This window comes from Lemur catta, chromosome Y (genome assembly GCF_020740605.2).
Source record: "Lemur catta isolate mLemCat1 chromosome Y, mLemCat1.pri, whole genome shotgun sequence".
Classification (NCBI taxonomy): domain Eukaryota; kingdom Metazoa; phylum Chordata; class Mammalia; order Primates; family Lemuridae; genus Lemur; species Lemur catta.
In genome coordinates, this window is record NC_059156.1 from 3685927 (window position 1) to 3705350 (window position 19424).

General features: G+C 48.0%; 2 protein-coding genes across 4 annotated transcripts in view; both read left to right on the forward strand.

Moving 5' to 3' along the window:
- Positions 1 to 19424, forward strand: part of LOC123629050 (F-box-like/WD repeat-containing protein TBL1X) — a 1209717-nt gene that overhangs the window by 887242 nt on the left and 303051 nt on the right. The window lies entirely within an intron of this gene.
- Positions 331 to 2298, forward strand: LOC123629061 (testis-specific Y-encoded protein 1-like). Of its 2 annotated transcripts, none has more exons than XM_045539005.1 (5): positions 331 to 688; positions 847 to 958; positions 1070 to 1215; positions 1320 to 1405; positions 2203 to 2298. In XM_045539005.1, the coding sequence occupies exons 1-4, from the start codon at positions 539 to 541 to the stop codon at positions 1383 to 1385; spliced, it is 474 nt and encodes a 157-aa protein (XP_045394961.1). In that variant the 5' UTR covers positions 331 to 538; the 3' UTR covers positions 1386 to 1405; positions 2203 to 2298. The 2 variants fall into 2 exon arrangements, with proteins under 2 accessions (XP_045394961.1, XP_045394962.1); XM_045539006.1 differs by having other exon boundaries at positions 1070 to 1155.

Genomic DNA, 19424 nt, shown 5'->3' on the forward strand with positions numbered 1-19424 from the left:
GCAGCCATGGAGATCCACTGTGACTCGCTGCAGCTAGCAATCAGCCTCCACAGGATGTGGTGAAAATCTGGGGCTCACCTTAAGAAACCTACTGTACTCTGTAAAGCACCAGACGCAAAGATTGCTTTCCATTTGTCTTGTGCATTTCTCCCTGGCATATGTCTGGGGCACAGGGCACACGTGCCCTCCTGGGCACCGACACAGGCAGCTTCCCCTCACGCTCACAGTGGTACCTTCAAGGCACACGCCCACACGTAGGGAGGAGCCCAAGTTGACAGAGGGCGTGAGGAGAGGACAGAGCCCATGCAGACGTCAGCAGTGTGTGTCCTGCGGCCAGCACACGAGGGCCACCTGGGGCTCAGAGGGCCTCAGGAAACAGCCCTCCCTGACTCTGTGCAGGATTCTCAGACTTACCCACGCCCAGGAAAACCCTAGTCCTGAGCATGTCTGGGGCCAGGCAGGGGCTGAGGAAGGCCATGGGAGGGCTGTAAGTGTGGGGCTCTGGGGGCTTCTGTGCCCCCACCCTCCCTCGTTCTCCATGCTCTCCAGACATGCTGCATGGCTCCTGGCCTCTTTCCCTAGTGTGGAAAGGCTCCTTGACCTCAGGCAGATTGTGTACCATCCCCAGCTGTCAGCTGTGATCACGGAGCAAGACAAAGACGTGCTGAGCTACATGATCAATCTGGAGGTCAGGCCTGGGGGACGGAGTCTGGCTGGGGAGGGTCAGTGGGACAGGATGGGGACAGCTTGAGTGGCAGAGCTGGCAATGGTAAAGGACTCATACAAACATCAAGGAGACCCCCTCAGCACAGACTCCTCCTCCTTCACCCTCTTTTTCCCTGGCAGGTGGAGGAAGTAAGCCTGGAGAATTACCGCTGTAGGATGAAGTTTTTCTTCCTTCCCAACCCCTACTTCCGGAATCAAGTGATCGTCAAGGAGTATCACCTTGATATCACTGGTGGGACATGCCCGCCTGGGTGGTGGGGGAGGGGCATTGAGGGGGTGTAGGCCGCACGAGGACACTTCCCTAAGTTTTGGGTTTTTTTTGTTTCTTTGTTTGTTTCTTTAGGTTACCGGGCATCTCGTTCCTCTGCCATTGAGTGGTTCTGGGATTATGAGGGTGAAGCCCCATTCAGGGAGCAGGACTCCACCGATGTAAGCTTCTTCAGCTGGTTGTGCGAACACAACTGCCCGGGCTCTAACCGGATTGCTGAGGTGGGGCTCCTGTGCACGTCTTCTGAGGTCACCTCCGTGGGTTTCTCGGGTTCTGGTGATGTGGGTTTGATCCTTGGGTGGACCTGTCCCTGTTGCCCTGCCAGATCATCAGCGAGGACCTGTGGCTCGCTCCCTTGCACTACTACCCCAGGGATGAAGACCTGGTGTGAAGAAACACAGAGGGCGCCAGGTGAGTAGAGCAAAGTATGGGCCAAACCCTTGCTTCTCGGTTACCTGGGAAGTTGTAGAAATGCTGAGAGTCAGAGTGAGAGCAGTGAGCAAACCCAAGTCACAGGGAGGTGGGAGAGAAGCTGGCAGTGGGGAACTGAGAAGACAACAGGTCAGGATTGGGGTACCTCAAGCTGCAAGACCCCCAGAGGAAGCCAGGAGTAACTGGAAACTGTGTTTCTCTGAACTGTCATGCCATGGCATCCCCCCCACCCTGAGGCCTGGTAGCAACCACACAGTGGGGCCTCCGTCCCTCTGAGCCAGCAGGCAGATGTCTACATGTTGCTGCCCATGGTGATGCCCCTCTGTCAGTGTCTGAGTTGAAAATCCAAGCCTCCTCCGGAATTTCTCCACGATGCCCACACCTGCACTGCAGCCCGTGCAGACGGCATGGGCCATTGTCTGGGAAACTGGGAAACACACTGGGGGCCCATGGGATGCAGACTTGAAGGGATCACAGAATGGCAAGGCATAGTGAGTCCTGGGGAACGAATATGGGAACCAACAGCTGTGGGCTCCCCTTGTCTTCACAGACACCTACTCTCCTTTGAACCTGTGCCAGTGTGTATGTGTATATTGTGTGTGTGTTCAAATATGTGAGAATGTGTTTACATGAATGGGTGTGCGTGCGTGTCTGTGTATTTGTTTGTGTCTGTGTGTGATCCCTGTGCTTTACACACAGCTTTTTAGATGTTAGCGTTGGAAACCTGGGGAGCTTCTGCTACTCAGAGACTTTAATAGTCTACTTGGTTGTCCCAGGAGGAAGACTCCACAGGAACGGACGGCTGCTGTAGGATACAGAGATGCCCTACATGTGCAGTGGCCCTTACATGGCAATAAACTCTTATCAATTTCCGTTGTGTCCCTGAGTGCTTCCCTGGGAAACTGGGAGGAGGCTGTGAGTAAATGGGACCTGGGAGGGGTGCCCTTGAATTCCATGTGAGTCCCTGTGTGTTTCAGTGGGCTGCCCCTGAAAGAGGAGGAAGCCCTGGACACGACAGGCACAGACTTGGCAGGGAGGCTGGCCTTCTCCCTACTCTGGCGTGGGCAGGGGTAAGCACTGATCAGCTGGCAGATGTAACACGAGGGCATGTGGCAGTCAAGGCCTGGTGACAGGTGCCTGTGTGGCTGGCAACACCTCCTTTCTAGTCTTCCATAGGCATGTGGAAGATTCCCCCAGGACCTTCCCTAGAATGGTCACAGGGGCTGAGGGGAAGAAAACAGGGCAACATTCCCCCGAGGACTTCTCGTGACCCACTTGTCCTGGCAGGAACATGCATGCGCACTGCCCTCAGGGTGCCCAGTCCAAGCCCCCGGGAGGAGCGTTCCCAGCAAAGGTGCTGGACGTGCCAGTGGGAGGTGCGTGGAGGCAGGGCTGGAGGTTGACGGGGCATGTGGCAGCACTGTGGGGTCCCAAGGATCACTGGCTCTCTCCCGCTTCCTGTAGGGCCCAGGGCCATAACGAGGAAGAGGCACGTGCCCTGGCAATTCCACAGGCCCCTGAGCATCGTTTTTATTGCTGGAGTTGTACCCTGACATCCACATAGAGACAGGAGGAGGTAGGGACTGAGCAGACCGGGGTGTGAGGCATGAGCACGCTGTGTGCCCCCTGGGATTGTCTTGCCCAGAGGATGCCATCCTGGGAGTTCCTGCTATTGCACAGAAAGGACAGGGACCGAGGCTTCAAACCTCACCTTGGCCATGGCCAGCTCCCCCGGGGCTCATCCGTAAGAGGGAGCCACTTCCAGAGAAGACCTGGAGCCTGACGACAAGGTGAGGGAGTAACTGTGCCACAGCTGGCTAGGGGTGATCCCAAGGGGTGCCCCAGGTGTGTCTGTGGCCCTCGTGTAAGACAGGCATCTCCCTGGCCAGGCAGCAGGCTGAACTTCTCCCGTGTACACCTGCCTGCCCCCTTCTCACCACACTTTCTGGCTTCTTATGCTCTCTTTGGGGGCCCAGCAGGTATTTTCAGAGTGAGGGACTGACAGACACATGTGCGATTACTTCTACTCTCCTGCAAAGAAGTCCAGAAACTTCCTGCATTTTGGGGCGTTTTGGCCTGAGACCTGACCGCTGGGTTTGAGCCAGCCACGCACAGCAGGTGCCTGAGGCTCTAGAGAGGGAGCCCAGACCAGCTCTGACCTCTGCATCGTGCACATCCACACCCTTGCAGACAGGGTGGGCATCGGCACAGATCTGCTATGCTCTGTGGAGTTACCCTTTAAGGACCCTGGCTTCTCATGCCTGTCGGTGTCTAGGATGGGTTCATTTGGGGAAAGGCAACTGTGTTCTGAGGAGTGTGCGGTGAGTGGGACTGGGATTTGGGTTTGCCCCGGAGCAACGGAGACTGGCCCCTCCCTGCTCCTGTGGGTTTCCTTCTGCTCCTCTCAGGGCTCCACAGCAGGATCGAGCCAGGTGCCACAGAACACAGGAAAGCCTGTGCAGGGGCCTTCAGCTGCCCAGCAAATGCCAGTGCAGGCCCACAACAAATAGACTTCCACACTGCCTGCCAGGTGGTGGAGGTGGTGAAGAGAGGCCAGACCTCAACAGCAAAGCTGAAACTGCCCTCTGAAGGTTCCGGTCCCACAGCTTGCTCCCGTGAATCACCCCAGGGAAAGGGGCCTACACATGCTCTTCCTGGGCTGCATGGTGGGAGGCAGGAGTGGTCCTGTCTCCACAGCCATTTTAAGGGGTGAAAACATTCGTTTTGCTCTGAATGCAAGTAGTCGCCCAGCTGTGTCCCTGTCCTGACCCCATGGCAGAGCGTCTGGGTCCTGATTCCACACTAATAAGGTGTGCATGGTATCATGACACTTTGTGCTCAGTTTGCTTGAATGGAAGTATTTTCCTGGTGAGGGTTAGTCAGGGCCCAAGTGTAACTCTGCTTATGAATGCACACTGTGAATTTGTATTGGCCTCTCTCACTCTCTCTCTGTCTCTGTGCGTGTGTGTGGGTGTGTACGTCGTTTCCCTCAGCCTCCACTCTCACAAGTCTGCCCCTTCAACTCTGTATCTCTTTCTCTGACTAGTGCTATAAGCCCATCTGTCTGAAGTCTTCCATGCCCTGCATGTGTAATATTTGTGCCCTTTCTGTCCATATCCCACTCAGTGCTCTCATGCTACATGGGCTGCTATTGGATTTTTCAGTCTGACTATTCACCTTGGCTTCTTGTGTCATCCCGCCCTTACCACGGAGTAAAACCCTTTCATGTCAACTAAGCCATCTCTTTGTTGGTGTTTGTAGTTTCTGGCTGGGTAAGCAGTAGGGACAATTTGCTTTGGTGCATGGCACACCAAGACACCCTTCGAAGACTAAAATAGAGCACATCTCTGCCAGGAATACCAGAGGCAGCAGTCATTCAGCGATCCTCTCTGGATGGAATAACATGTTTGTTCTGGGAGCAATGTGAGAATTCTATGTTTCCAGGAGCAGGGAGGAGAGGAGTTAAATAGAAAAGCCAAGTTCCTATCGTCTGCGGCATTCCTCTGTGAATTCTAAAGTAGACAGGAGGAGACTCACCAGATATGTCCCCGAATTTTATATAACCTCTGGTTTCCACTGGCTGCAGTGCCACCCTAGCCTCAGGAACCCCAAGAGATATTTACCCAGACAAGGTATTCTTGTGTTTTCCCTGAACCAAACGTGCCCATTAGAGAGAGAGCTGGTCCTTTAGGCCCTCTCTAGCTTGCTAGGTAGAGAAAGGCTCATGTTTAGGATATGGGCTGCACCATCACAGCACCACAGCAGGACATGTCCAGGGGATGGTCACGTGGGGTTGAACGCCTGTGAATGGCTTCACAAAGACAGAGCATCATCACATGTTCACAGGCCAGGAAACAGTGCTGCGGCCAGTGAGGTGTCCTGGGAGCAGATGGATGTGTAAGGAAAGGAAGGTGTGATGAGTGCCTAATCTGTAGGTGTTCACATATGAGGGAAAAGTGGACAGAGCAGAGGGGTAGGGACATTACACAAGTAGGGGCATAGAGCTTTTCTTTGAGCATCTATCCTTGCTGGCAGGGTACCTTCCACCTCACCACCCTGGCACGCGGAAGCTCAGGTTTGCCACTGAGGACAGCCATGGTCTGCTGTCGAACACGAGGAAGCCAGCAGACACAGGGCTGCACATGCGCTGTACCACCAGATCGGGAGATGCCAAGCCAGGAACCTCAGTCACCAAACATGTCGTGAGTACAACTGTCCTTGGTAGACTCTTTCCCTCTCTGAGGTAACAGGCCTCCATGCCGGGGTAAGGAGGAGGAGGAGGAGATCTGCAAGACAGGCTTCCTGCACGGACCTGCAAAACTCACCTATGCACAAAGGGAACACCCCTCACAGAAATGTCCTCCCCTCAAGTGCACGTGGCAGGCACCTTCCCCATGGGAGATCAGACCTTCACCCAAAGAGTAGAGATAGGAGAAATTTTAGTGTGGTTATCAGACGGTGACTGCATTATCATATCCTACATACTTACCTCTTAGCACGTCTCAGTTTTTTCTTCCTCCCTTGAACTGCATCTGAAAATATTGTGGGTGAGAATGATTTGTGATATGTCTGGGCAAAGCCTTGTGCTGAAAGCCTGACAGGTTGGGGGCAGAGCGGGACACCGGTGTTTGCAGGAAGGAATGTGGAAGGACCCACTTAAATTACCTGTGGTGTTCTGGGCATAAAGAAGTCCTTTCGTGGGGTGGGCAGCTGGGAAGCCTGCAGTGTGGACGCCACCCCTCCTCCTTGCGTTCCTGCCATCATTTTGAAAGCAAGCTTCAGGAAGAGTCTGATCTAGCCCGCTCACAGAGCCAATGCCACTTCCTCATTCTGTGTCCTTTCCACCTGTGTCCACTCTTTCCCTCAGTCTCCTCGCTCTCCCTTCTCTCTGCCTTTCTATTCCAGTTCTGTCCCTTGCTCTGCCTCTGACACTGGCCCTGAGTTCATTCACTAGCCCAAGTGCCACTGTGGGGGGTGCTGGACATGATCCCGATGCACCAACATCTGGGACCTGGCTGGAAGTTGCAGCCTGAGCTCCCCTGTGTTGTAAGCACTGGTTCCTGGACTGGCAGGACACCATGGGGTTTACTGGGTCTCCACCCTGGGAATCATCAAGCTCCCTATTGACCTGGCCCAGGGTCAACAACTGCAGACAGAGTCCCGAGCATACTTGCTACAGGGCACAGCTGGCAGCAGCTGTGTTATGTTTCTGAGGCACTCACAAGGCCCTGGACTTCCACAAGGCCAGCCCACGACACGTGGAGAGTCATGCCAAGTCCCACCAACCACATTCCTACCGATTAGTAGACAGCCACCTGCGTCTGGCAGCTTTCTCTTCCCAGGACCGAGCTGCACACTGGAACCAGGCATTCTGTCCTGCTTTCTCCCATAGGCCAAGAGTGCAGGCCAGTGTGGTCTTCTGTTGTCCTGGGAAAGAAAGGGCTGTCATCGGGCAGGAGACCTGTGAATATGGTCTGTATGGTCCGGGACATGGGCCAGTTGTGGCGGCGGTGCTGTCTGCTCTGGGCCCAGGTCTCCTGCTGTAGCCTGGCTTCCCGCAGCTGCCACCCACCCCCGTAGCACCAGCCGGTTCCCTCCCCTTGTTGTCTCCTTGTGGGATATCACGTGCCGTCTCTCGTGCACAACACATACCGTTGAGGGTTTTCTGTGTTCTAGTGGCCCCATGTCACCTAATATACAGGGATGCGACCAGAGAGCAACGGAGCAGATATGCACTTTTAACACTCCTTACAAGAGAAGCCCGGGCACCTACAGCTGCTCCTGGCAGAACCAGGCTCAAGTGCCCAGGAGGGTGGGTAGCTGCGGGCCTGAGGACGAGGGAGGGAGCACCCAGTGGGACCCCTTCCACCCTCTCTCTGATTGGCAGCGGTTGCACAATCACCCTGTAGGGGTGACTCCCAGGCCAAGCCAGCAGGAAGACAACTGGAAGAAGAGCAGCGTGGGGCATGTGTGGAGAAAGAGCCGGCGGAGGAAGTGCAGGAGAAAGAGGAGGATAAGAAGAACAAGCAGGCAGAGGCAGGGAGCTGCCCCAGGATGTCCCAGACCACACTGGAGGCCCTGGAAGCTCTTCAGTTAGATCTGGAGCCAGTGACTAGCCAAGCCAGCAAGGCCCACACTGGGCTGATGTGCAGGGTGTTGCAAAGGTGGCAGGCTCACCTTGACCACAGGATGTCCATCATCCGGGACAATCTGGCTTCTGGGCCAAAGCCCTATCCTTTTGATTGTTGGTCTAGATCGTGCTGTAGAGACGTGTGCTAGGCAAAGTGTTAAGTCATGCTAATGAAAATGTCATCTATAAAGTTGGTGACACTTTGCAAGGCTGAGAAGGGAGGATTACTGGAGGCCATCAATTAAAGACCAAGAGAAGACCCTGTTCCAAATATATATGTATATATATTTATATATATATACACACACACACAAAGGTGGCATTGTGTCACCTATCTGTAGTCCCAGGTACTCAGGAGGCTGAGTCAGCAGCACCAGTTTAGGCTGGATTTGGAGGGCACAGCGAGGTATGATGAGGCCAAGGCACTCCAGTCTGGGCGTAGAGCGTGACCCTGTCTCAATGAAAGAACACAGGATGTGAGTCACAACTTTTCCCATGTATGTGGCACAAATGCACTATTGGGGTGATAGGCAGAGGTTTGAATCATAATGGTGCCTACCACGAAGTAGTTGCAAATAGCAGCAGTTTCCCTCAGAATAATGCTACAGGGAAGGAGGCCTGAATGTTCACCTGCATCAGTCAGAACAGGGACAGTGTTCATACATAATATAGAATGACTCTGCCATGCCTGGGACAGAAACAGAAGAGAGCATGAACTCACAAGAAGTAGCCCTTCTGTTCCTCAGTAGTGGTAGTCTCTTCTTGGCATGGGAATGAGATTTCCACCTAACGGCCTTAATGCAGGAGAAGGAAAAGGGGAAAGGGAGGTTTGGTAGCAGGTGTGTGAGATATGCCCTACCCGGCTGTATTCTTTCCAGAATTGCTCTGTTGTTTGTAGCCTTCCCTTCTCAGCATATGAAGGATCCTCGACCTCATGCAGTTTGTGAAACAGCCCCAGATGTCGATCCTGGTCAGTGTCCGAGAGGAGGACATGGTTAGCTACATGATCCATTTGGGGGTCAGGCCTGGGAAACGTAGGTTGGTGGGTTTAGAGGGGAATGGCGAGGAAGATAATTAATTCTTACAGGCAAGAAAGAGAAGGTCACCTGATTAGAGAATTAAGCTGTCCTCACTTTCCCTTTCCGGCTGGCAGGTGGAGGAAATCAAGCATCCCAAAAGCTGCTACAGGATCTTGCTGTTCTTCGGGAACAAAACCTACTTCCGGAAAAAAGTGGTTACCAAGGAATATCTCGTTAACATTACTGGTAAGATGTGACTCTCTGGATGGGTCGTGAGGATGGTGGGTACATCAGTGCCCATGTGCCCTAGCTCCTTCCTACATGCCCATTTTCCTACAGAATTCAGAGCACCTCATTCCTCTCCAGTTCAGTGGTATCAGGATTATGAGCATGAGGCCCACAGCCACGCACACCAGAACAGCAGTCTTAACTTCTTCAACTGGTTTTCTGACCACAACTTTACCGACTCTTACACGATTGCTGAGGTGGGACCTTCCTGGGGAATGTCTTACATGGCCTAAGTGGGTTTGCCAGCTGCTTGTGACACTTGCCCAAACCCTTGCCTGACCTGTTCTGATTTCCCTAATAAATCATCACTGAAGACCTGTGTCTCACTCCCTTGTGCTACTATACAAGAATGAAGGCGCCTGCGGAAGAAACAGAGGACAGGTGAGACGCTCAGGAAGTGAGGGTTCAAATGCATGTTGTCTGGGACCTGGGCATTCATGTCCCAGAGGTAAAAATTAATGCTCAGAGGAAGACAGGAAGTGAACAGAACCCAGGTCGTCCAGGGCCTTAGGTCAAACAGGAACATTAGGGACTGCAATGCAAACCAGCTGATAACTGGGGAATCTTAAGCCAATAGAAGCATACTGAATGTCCAGAGTCACTCAGACAGAAGCAAGGCAGAATCACTACTTCACTTCTTAGAACTGCCTTCTATTACAGTCAACCCTACCCTTGGTTATCCTTCTTCTCCCTTAAGGGGTCAATCTTACATATTTTTTTCTCTTACACATTCCACAATGGCTGTAGATATGGATACCATCTTTTCCCATGTTTTACCACCAAATTTCTGGTTTTTTTTAAATTTCCTTATGTCTAATCTAAGCTTATTGGAGACACACAGAGAATAGCAGGGATGGGGCGGGGATTATCGGCAGCACTTGTTAAACAAGGTTAGAAGGCAATTGAAGAGGTCACAGTAGGGGAAGAGAGCACCTTGGTCAGGGAATTGAGAAATTAGAAGAACTTTTGGTATTTTTCAGAGGAAATGCATTTTTATGTGTGTTTTAGGACACTTTACAGTTTGGAGTTGAATATGGTGGAGCCAGAAATTTGCCTAAACTATGAGAGCCCAACCCCCAAAGCTACTCGAGCTGCAAGAGATGACTACTCCATATGATCAAAGTCAGAGAAAATAAAGGACAATCAGATCAGGTGGTGACAACTGCAGACAGCAAGACATCTGGATGAATTTGGAGTGTACTGAGGGAGAAAAAATAAACACTGTCTAGTGTGTGAATGTGTGTCTGAGTGTTTGCTAATGTACTGAATGGGGTGAGTTAAAAATACCTCTGTCTATGTCTATGTATCTGTATGCATCAAGCTCTCTCTGTATCTGTAATTACATATACATATGTATCTATCTATGTACTCTGCGTTAGAGTTTACCAAAGAGGATCAAGGCCTATGATGTAAGAGGGGGGATGTGTCATTTTTGGGATTTCCATTTGAGGTCAGAATTTGTGCTACAGGGCAGGTATTGGGGAGGAAGAGAAGAGAAGCTAGCTAAGTTGGAGACTTACTTGTATTCAGAGAAAAGGAGGGTAGTTTGATGACAGTGGCTAGTGGTCAAGGACCCGAAACAATTCAGTGCTCAATTTGGTTTTATAAGGTACCTCCAGTGATCCTTACGCTTGCATATTACAAGACACAGGAGGACAAGACATGATGATGGATATTTTAATGTTGGTTTCACAGTTGAATTAATTGTCCTCATTAGATGAATGCATGGCTCTTTGCTGGAACAATGAACCTCACAGGACCAGGTTTGCCAGCAATGTTGTAAGAAATGAGCATAGGGTGGGGTTCTGGGAAAGAACACAGAGGTACAGGGGAGGATAGGAAGCATACGACTTTCTCGTTCTGGCAGGGGTGCCTAAATAAAACAAAACAAAGGCTTGATCAACCACATTCCTCATACGCATGACCTCATGAGAAAGTCTTTGTTTCCAAGTGACTCAGTGTGGGTAAAAAATGCAAACAGGCAGAGCTGAGGGAAACAGATGGGTGGAGTCATTCTTACACAACGCCAGGTGATCCACATGCGTGCTGCCTTTCTGCAGATGCTACTGTCAGTGTTCCTATTCTGGGATGGATTAGTCTTTTCCATGAGACTCTATGTTAGGTGAAGACTCAACAACTTAACAAGTAACACCATCATGAGTACATTACTTTCTCATGTAAACTGCAACAAGGACACTTCTGTGAAACACGCTGCACACTGCTTCTATAACCTGAGGGGTCCACGTTTGTGGCCTTTTCCACAGGCCACGTGTGTGGTTAAGTAGTGAAAAGGGAAAGAACTGGGGTTGCCTGCAGAGCATGAGTTACAAGCCCCACCCAGAATGACAAAACTCAGGGTGCTCCTTCCCCAGTGGGTAGCTGCTTCCAGAAATAAGTGCGTCTCCGCACAGAACAAGGGATTGACTGCCAGAGATGAAGGGACATTTCAGGGTTTAACCCAGAAAATCTGTACTTATTCCCAGATAAATCATTTCCAACGTGGGCCCCATTGCCGGTAACACACTAATACTGTAGTTACACATTCTTGGCCAACATGAACTAACTCCCTGGCCCATAGCTTTTGTGAGAAGACCTATGGTCTTTCAGGGATGAGTGTTTGGCAGAGTTCACGTGTATATTTTCTACCTGCAATCTGCATGGAAAACCTTCTCATAGATATCAGCTTTTAGATATTAAAATCTAACTCGCCTTGCTGCTGCTTGGGTTTGGTCACCTGAGGCTCTCAAGAGGGAGCCTTGGCCATGCTCTGGCTACTGTCTCCATGACGCACAGATGCTGAGCAATGAGTTCTTCAAAACTTGACCCCAACCTGCGGGGACCTTTACAGCTCCCACATAGTGAAACCTCTTATACTATTGCACTGGTTAAAGGAGACTGCTCTAATCACCCTAGATGGAAATGGGAAGGCAAGTTGTGTGCTCCTCCAGGAACTGTAAACCAGGAAATTTCGGAGGACTTACCTATATAAAACCCTATATTAGGTAAAGACACAATAAGGAACACCATTATGAGTACATTCCCTTCTCTTGTAAACTGCAATGCGGACATCTGAGTTGGAGCTTAGCAGATTGGCATGGTGATAAATAGATTTTGCTAAGAAGATTAAATGGCAGGGCTCTTTACCAGTCTGCCCAGTCGTGGAATGAAGTGGGGACAAACCTGTCATGCAGAAGGTAGCAAAATCATTAGGTGTCTCCTCTTGACTTGAATGCCGGTATCTGGTGGGTTGGCCTCCTTGTCCACACTAGTGATTGCAGCTTACTGAGTTTCTTCCTCAAGGTTTAGGTGTACCTCCGCCCTATTAGTACAGTCACATGAGCACTGATGTGGGGCTCTTATTATAGAAAGTTACACAAGTTTCCTAACTTTTTCTTTCACTGATTATCAGTGCCTAGGGGCCACAAAGTACAGTGTCACCTGACAATCTGTGAGCATTCTGCCTGAATATCACGGAATCATACTTGTTGTTTCTCATTGTCAGAGTCTTGGAGGTGTGCTCTGTTTCAAATGAAAATCATGTTTGTTATGTGCCCATAATTCTTTCTCTCTGTGTGTGAGTTTGTCTCCGTCCCTGTCTGTCCCTGTGCCCTTGTCCTTCTGATGCTTTTGCCCTGCCTGTGTCAATTTGCAGACTCATATCTCTGTACCATGCCAGTCTTTGACACACCGTGTTTTTCTATAGAATTGAGTCTGTTGTCATCTATCTGACTAAATTTAGCTTGCTTCTCTGAGCAGTTATGTACCTGAATTTGTCCATTTTACCCAATCCTGGATCAAAATGTTGTAACTCCTTTGAGATTATTTGGGAAATGACTTTTGGTAAGGCATAAAAAAATCCTTTATTGTAAGTCATATCTAATACTGATATAATTGTAAAAAAAGAATAACTGTACTGTTACTGCAAATCGCTAACCCAATCAATATATAAAAATATAGGCTTACTTTTACTTAGTAATAACTGTGGTTCCCACAGGACAATGAGAACTTTTGAAGGAAGGTACCATGGAACTTCCTACGAGGGAGCAAAGGTTGATTGATTTCTGTTTTCTAAAGCAATGATGAAAGGAATTGAGTATAATTTCTCCCTAGTATGTTCTCTGATTATTCATTTAACAATCATTGTGTATTCACAATTTCTTCATAATATTTTACTAAAAAAACACAAACAACTTAGATTTGTGTTCATCATCGTGTGATAAGATGGAAAAAAATCCGTGTCCTCAGTTATCAAGTATAGAGAAGAGAGGGGTAAAATAAACAAACAATGTATGGAAATAGGACAAATAATGGTGTTACGGCCTCACCTGCGGGATAGGAGAATTGAATGGATGTCAGATATTCAGAGAAAAGAACTGTTGTTAAAGAATTTTCTTCTTTTGCTTTTATATTTAAAAAAGAATTACATTCCACAGGGTGAGAATGGGACATTGTCTTCCAGTGCTCCCGCCCTTTCTTTATAATGGCTATGTGTATTCCACTTTGTACATGTACCACAATTTCTTTATGCATTCCGAAACGGAATGGTTCAATATGGAAGTAAGCTAGCATACGCCGATATGTCGGCAATAGTAAAATGTGAATAGCACAGGTACAAACACGGGAGGACAGGTATTTCTTTGACAAACTGATGTCATTTACCGTCGATACACTCACCCTTAATATGATTGATGGATCTTGCAGGGTATTTCTCCTCCTATTTTTAGGGTTTTTGGGGACTTCCATACTGTTTTTCATAATGGCAGATCTAATCTACGTTTCCCCCAACATTAGGCAAGTGTTACATGCATTTCTCTACTTCCTCACCACCCCTTATCTTTCGTTTTTCTGTTGATAGACAGTCTTACAAGAGTGAGGTCAAAACCTCATCGCGGTTTGGATTTGTTTTTCCGTAATAGTTAGTGGCATTGAACATTTTAAATATATCTATTGGCCATATGTGTGTGTCAGTTCGAGCAATGCTTATTTAGGCCTTTTGCCCATTTTTTAATGAGGCTCTTTTCTTGCTATTCAGATTAATTCCTTACTTATGGTAAAGCATTAAGCCCTTTTACATCTATATGGAATGAAAAGAATTTCTGCCGTTCTCCGAAACGTCTCTTTTCTCAGTTTCTGTTTCCTGTGCTGTACAGAAGTCATTTGGTTTGATATAAACCCATTGTGTTTCTTTACTTTTGTTTACCGTTGTTTTGAGATCATATGAAGACAGTAATTGTCATGAGCTACATCATGGAAATTGTCCCTTATGATTCCTTTCAGTATTTTTACAGTCTGAGGCCTTATATTTAAATCTTTAATCTGTTTTGAACTGATTTTTTATATGGCAAGAAAATCTACCTTTATTTTTCTGCATGTACACTCCAACGTTTCCCCAATATCATTTTTTGAAATGACTGTATTTTATTCCTTGCCTATTCTTGGCTTCTTTCTCAAAAGTTATTTGACTGTACATGCATACATTTATATCGTGGCTCTCTCTTCTTTTTCTTTACCCATGTATTTTGTTTTATTCAAGTATTGTGCTGTTTATCAGCATAACTTCGTGGTATAATTTGCAGTCAGGTAGAATGATGTCTCCAGGTTTGTTCACTTGGCTCAAAATTACTTTAGGTATTCTGGGCATTTTTTGTTTTACCAAGCAATTTTAGGGTTTTAATATATCTATTTATTGATTTGGTATTTCTGTCTTGAATGTCACCGGTATTTTGATAAAGATTGCATTGACTCTTTGGATCACTTTGTGTACTGCTGAGATTTTAACACTGTCAAGGAACATGAAATATTCTTACACTGATTGGTGACAGTTTTCCATTTCTTTCCTCAAAGATTTATCAATTTCTTGTTGTCTTTCATCAAGTCGACACTTTTTCACTTCCGTGGTTAGAGTTATCCCTAAGTATGGATTTCTGAAATTATTTTGCTGCCTTATTTTTCGGACCGATTACCATTAGTGTCTACAAACTCTACTGCTTTTACAGGCTTATTTTGAATTGCAAAACTTCAATGAGTTTCTTCATTTTTACTGGTTTTAGATTTTTCTATATATAAATAGCACACCGTAGGGAAACAAGGAATATTTAACTTATTCCTTTTGATTATGTTTTCTTCCATTTTGTTTTGTTTGTTTTGGTTTGATTTGGTTTTCCTCCTGTTTAATACCTTTGGCTAGAACTTCCAGGGTTTTGTTGAACAGAAGTAGGGACGTGTGTCCATTCTTGTCTTTTCCCAGATATTACACAAAATGTTCCAACTTTTCCCCATTCACACTGAGGTTTCCCTAGAGTTGTCACGAGTGGTTTTTATGGTTTTCAGGTACGTTATTCTGTACATAGTTTGTTGACAGATTTTACCTTGAAGAGATGTTGAATTTCGATAAATGGTCTTTCTTCATCTGTTGAAATGACCATAGAGTTTTTGCCCCTATTCTGCTACAGATATGCATCATATTCTTTGGTTTCTCTGTGTGGAACCATTCTTCTACTTCTGGGAGAAATGCTACTTGACCATGGTGAATGATGTTTTTAATGTGCTGAAATTCAATGAAACTCAATTTGCATGCATCTGTGAAATGTCAGAGGTGCCTCACACTGATGTTGCTTTCTACTTTTAGACCATTGTGTTGAGAAAACTTACTTGGTATAAGGTCTACAAAGGGGATAATTTCTGTATTTCCAAAAATATTCTGAGACTCGCTTTCTGGACTTGCATGTGGTCTCCCCTGGAAAATATACTCTGTGCAGGTGAGAAAGTCCTTGGGTGATAGGTTGTTTGAGGAAATGTTATGTATACGCCCACCAGGTTGATTGGAAACTTCCCGGCTGTGAGAAACATGTCTTACATGTGCATAGGCTCTGACTACAGGCAGTATGCTCTTCTGTCGACATAACCGTGAACTTCCTTATGTGTGCAGAGTCTGCCCTCCTCTTAACTTGAATGTGGTTGTAAGATCCTGGCTCGTAAACCTATGTCCTACTCACCAGAGTAGCACTGAGCTTTTCCCCTTCCAAAAGTTTTGAAATTTTGATTGCTTTAGGGGATTTGCTTTCTCAGTTTTCTTCTTTGCAGGTAGATGTTTCAGAATCCTGGTACCCTTCATCCTCATTGAAGAATCTGGGTTTCTTTCTTATACGAGCCCTACTCTGATAACATTATCCTTATTTGTTTTGGGAAAACTAGGTGGGTATAAGGCACAGATTCTTTTTGCCTTGGATATCAGTGTTTATTTACCTCTCATAGACCCTAACCCCTTCACATATAGTATGTAAAGGATGTGAATGTATCATCCTTTACATAGACACATAGATAGACAGATACATAGATTTTTCTAATGAAGAATGGCAAGTCTCATGAATTTGGAAAGGAGAGCTGTATTTCTCAAAAGGGGTTACAGCCTGCAGGTGACCATCGTACAGGCTGGGAAGCCCAGGCATAGGCAGAAGGCCAGAGGAAGCACTAGCAGGCAACAGTAAAGGGAATAGGAATTTCATGTGAATAAGATGTCAGCACATAGATATTTAAAAACGTGTAGGAAGACTCATTGATAGTTATGTAAGGAGAAACCAGTGTACGCATAATTGAACATCATGATCCCTCCTGTTCATGGGACCCAATACCAAAATGGGTGGTAGTAACATGATGCAACAAGGGCGGAGCTTTTGGCCTTGTGATATGAAAAGCTGAAGTGGGCCAGGCTCATTGGCTAACGGCTGTAATCCTACCATTCTGGATGCCGAGGTAGGAGGATTCCTTTCCTCATGGGTTAGAGAGCAGATGGAGCAACACCGAGAGCCTGTCTCTCTAAAACTAAATATATATAAGTTAGTAAAACTAAATATATATAAGAGGGTGTAGGGGTGGGCCGCGATTGTCCCAGCTATCCATGAAGCTGAGGCAGCAGGATTGCTTCAGGCCAGGAGGTGGAGGTTCCCGTGAGCAAGAATGATGGTCCTACTCTCTATCCAGGCTGTTCCTTCCTGCTGGTGTCTAGATGGTTCCTTTTGGGCAAAGGGAAATCTGTTCTGAGGAGTGTGCAGTGGATGGGACTGGGATTTGTCTTTGGATCCAGAGCAATGGAGACTGGCCCATCCCTCCTGCTGTGGTTTCCTTCTGCTCCTCTCAGGGCTCTGCAGAAAGATTCAGCCAGGTGCCACAGAACACAGGAAAGTTTGTGTAGGGGCCTTCAGCTGCCCACTGTAAGCCAGTGTGGGCCCACCACAACCAGAATAAGAAAGAACCTACCAGACAATAGGATGGTAAAGGGAGGCCAGGCCTCAGACAGCAAAGCTGAAACTGCCCCCTGAGGGTGCCAGTCCCACTGCTTGGCCTTGTGAGTCACCCTGGGGAAAGGGGACCAAAGATGATCTTGCAAGTACACAGGCTGTGAGTGATGAGGGAACCTATCTCCTCAGCTATTCTAAGGCGTCTCAAAGTTTCAGTGTCAGTGGAAGTAGTTGCCCAACATTTCCCCTGTCCTAACCCCATGGCAGTGTCTCTGTGTCCTCACTTTTTATCAATATGGTCCATGAGATATCATGATAGTCCATGCTAAGTCTCCTGCAATGGAAGTAATTTTAGGGTGCGGATCAGTCAGGGCTCCAGTGTGACTCTCCTTACGAATGCAGACTCTACATGTGTATTGGCCTGTCTCTTTGTCTCTGTCCGTCTTTGTCTCTCTCTGTCTCTCTCTCTGTGTCTCTCTCTCACACACAATTGAACTGTCGCTCTGTCTCTCCCTCTCTCTGCCTTCCTCCTTTCTCTCAGCCTCCACACTCACATGCCTCTCAACTGAACTCTGTGTCTCTTTCTCTCACCAACTCTGCAAGCCCGTCTGTCTGAAGCCTTCCGTGCCCTGCTTGTCTAACATTTCTGCTCCTTAGGTCCATCTGCCAGTCAGTGGCCTTATCCTCCCAGGCTTGCTATCACTTTGTCACTTCCACTGTTCATCCCACCTTGTGTCTGTCATCTCACTAATGCCACAGAGCGGAATCATTTCGTGTCTACTAAGCCATCTGTTTGCTGGAGTTTGGCGGTTCTGCATGGGTAAGCAGTAGGGATAGTTTACTTTGGGGCATGGGCCACCAAGACACCCCTCAGTGACCGAAAGGTAGCACGTCTCTGGTTAGTATCCTGGGCGAAGCAGTCATTCAGCCATCCACTCTGCAAGGAAAGGCCTGATTGTTCTGCAAGCCATTTTAGAATTCTGTGCTTCCGGGAGCAGTGAGGAGGGAAATTCAATAGAAAGGCCAATTTCATGTTGTCTCCTGGAATCCTCTTTGAATTGTAACTACCTAGGGAAATCCATCTGAAATGTCCCTGAATCTTAAAAATCCTCTCTTTAACACACCCCTGAGTGTCACCATTGCATCAAGATCCCTCAAGGATATTAACCCAGAAAACCTATTCTTGTGTTTTGAGGATCAAGGGGTGCACTACGCAGAGAGAGCCGGTTTCCTGTGGCGGACTCCACCTCGCAAGGTAGGAAAAGTCCTATGTATGGGACAAGGTCTACACTCTCCCAGTGGGAGAACAGCACCTCTCCAGGGCATGGTCTGGTGGGGATGAACGCCTGTCAAGGGCTTCACAGAGACAGAGCAGGATTCCAGGCTCACAGCCCAGAAAAGAGTGGTGATCCCAGGGTGATATCCTTGGAGCAGAAGGATCTGCAAGGAAAAACTGGTGTGACAATTGTCTACTTTGCAGTCGTAACCTGTCCCCGGCAACAGGTGCCAAGCTGTAGGGTGGGGATGTTACACAAGCTGGGGCATAGAGCTTTCCTTTGAGCATCCACCCTTTTTGGCAGGGTCCCTTTCATGTCGTCAGCCTGATATGTTGGAGATTATGTTTCCTACTTGGTCCAGGGACTGCAGCCAAACATTCTCCACAATGAGCTTGGCCCGGGGAGGAAACCACCTGACACAGGGGTTGAAATATGCTAAACCCTCAGGTCGGCAGATGCCAAGGCAGAACCTCAGTCACCAAACATCTCATGAGTACAACATGCTCAATAGCCTCTTTCCATTTTGGAGGCAACAGGCCACTATACATGGGTATGGAGGACGAGGAGACGTGCAGTACAGGCTTCCTGCATGGACCCGCTAAACAAACGAGGACACAAGAGTAACATCTTGCACAGAAATGTCCTCCCAATCAGGTACACGTGGCAGCACCTTCCCCATGGGAAATGGGACCATCGCTGGAAGAGCAGAGATAGGAGAAGTTTTATTAAAGTTCTGTTATGGTGACTGCATTATCATATCCAACACACTTACCTCTTAAACACACCATATGGTTTTCCTTGCCTTGAACTTCATCTTAAAATGTTGCGGGTCAGGGTGATTCCGGACATGGCTGGACAGGACCCTCTGCTGAAGTCCTGACAGGTTGGCGGCAGAGCGGGACACAGGTCTCTGCAGGAAGGAATGTGGAAAGACCCAGTTAAATTACCTGTGATATTCTGGGCATAAAGAAGTCCCTTCAGCTGTGCTGCGTTGGGTGGGCAGCTGGGAGGACTGCATTGTGGACACCACCCCTCCTCCTTGCATTC

Coding starts and splice junctions, on each gene's coding strand:
- LOC123629061 (XM_045539005.1), top strand. CDS start 539: ATGCTCTCCAGACATGCTGCATGGCTCCTGGCCTCTTTCCCTAGTGTG. Junction 959..1,069: donor GTATCACCTTGATATCACTG/GTGGGACATGCC, acceptor TTGTTTCTTTAG/GTTACCGGGCATCTCGTTCC. Junction 1,216..1,319: donor GCTCTAACCGGATTGCTGAG/GTGGGGCTCCTG, acceptor TTGCCCTGCCAG/ATCATCAGCGAGGACCTGTG.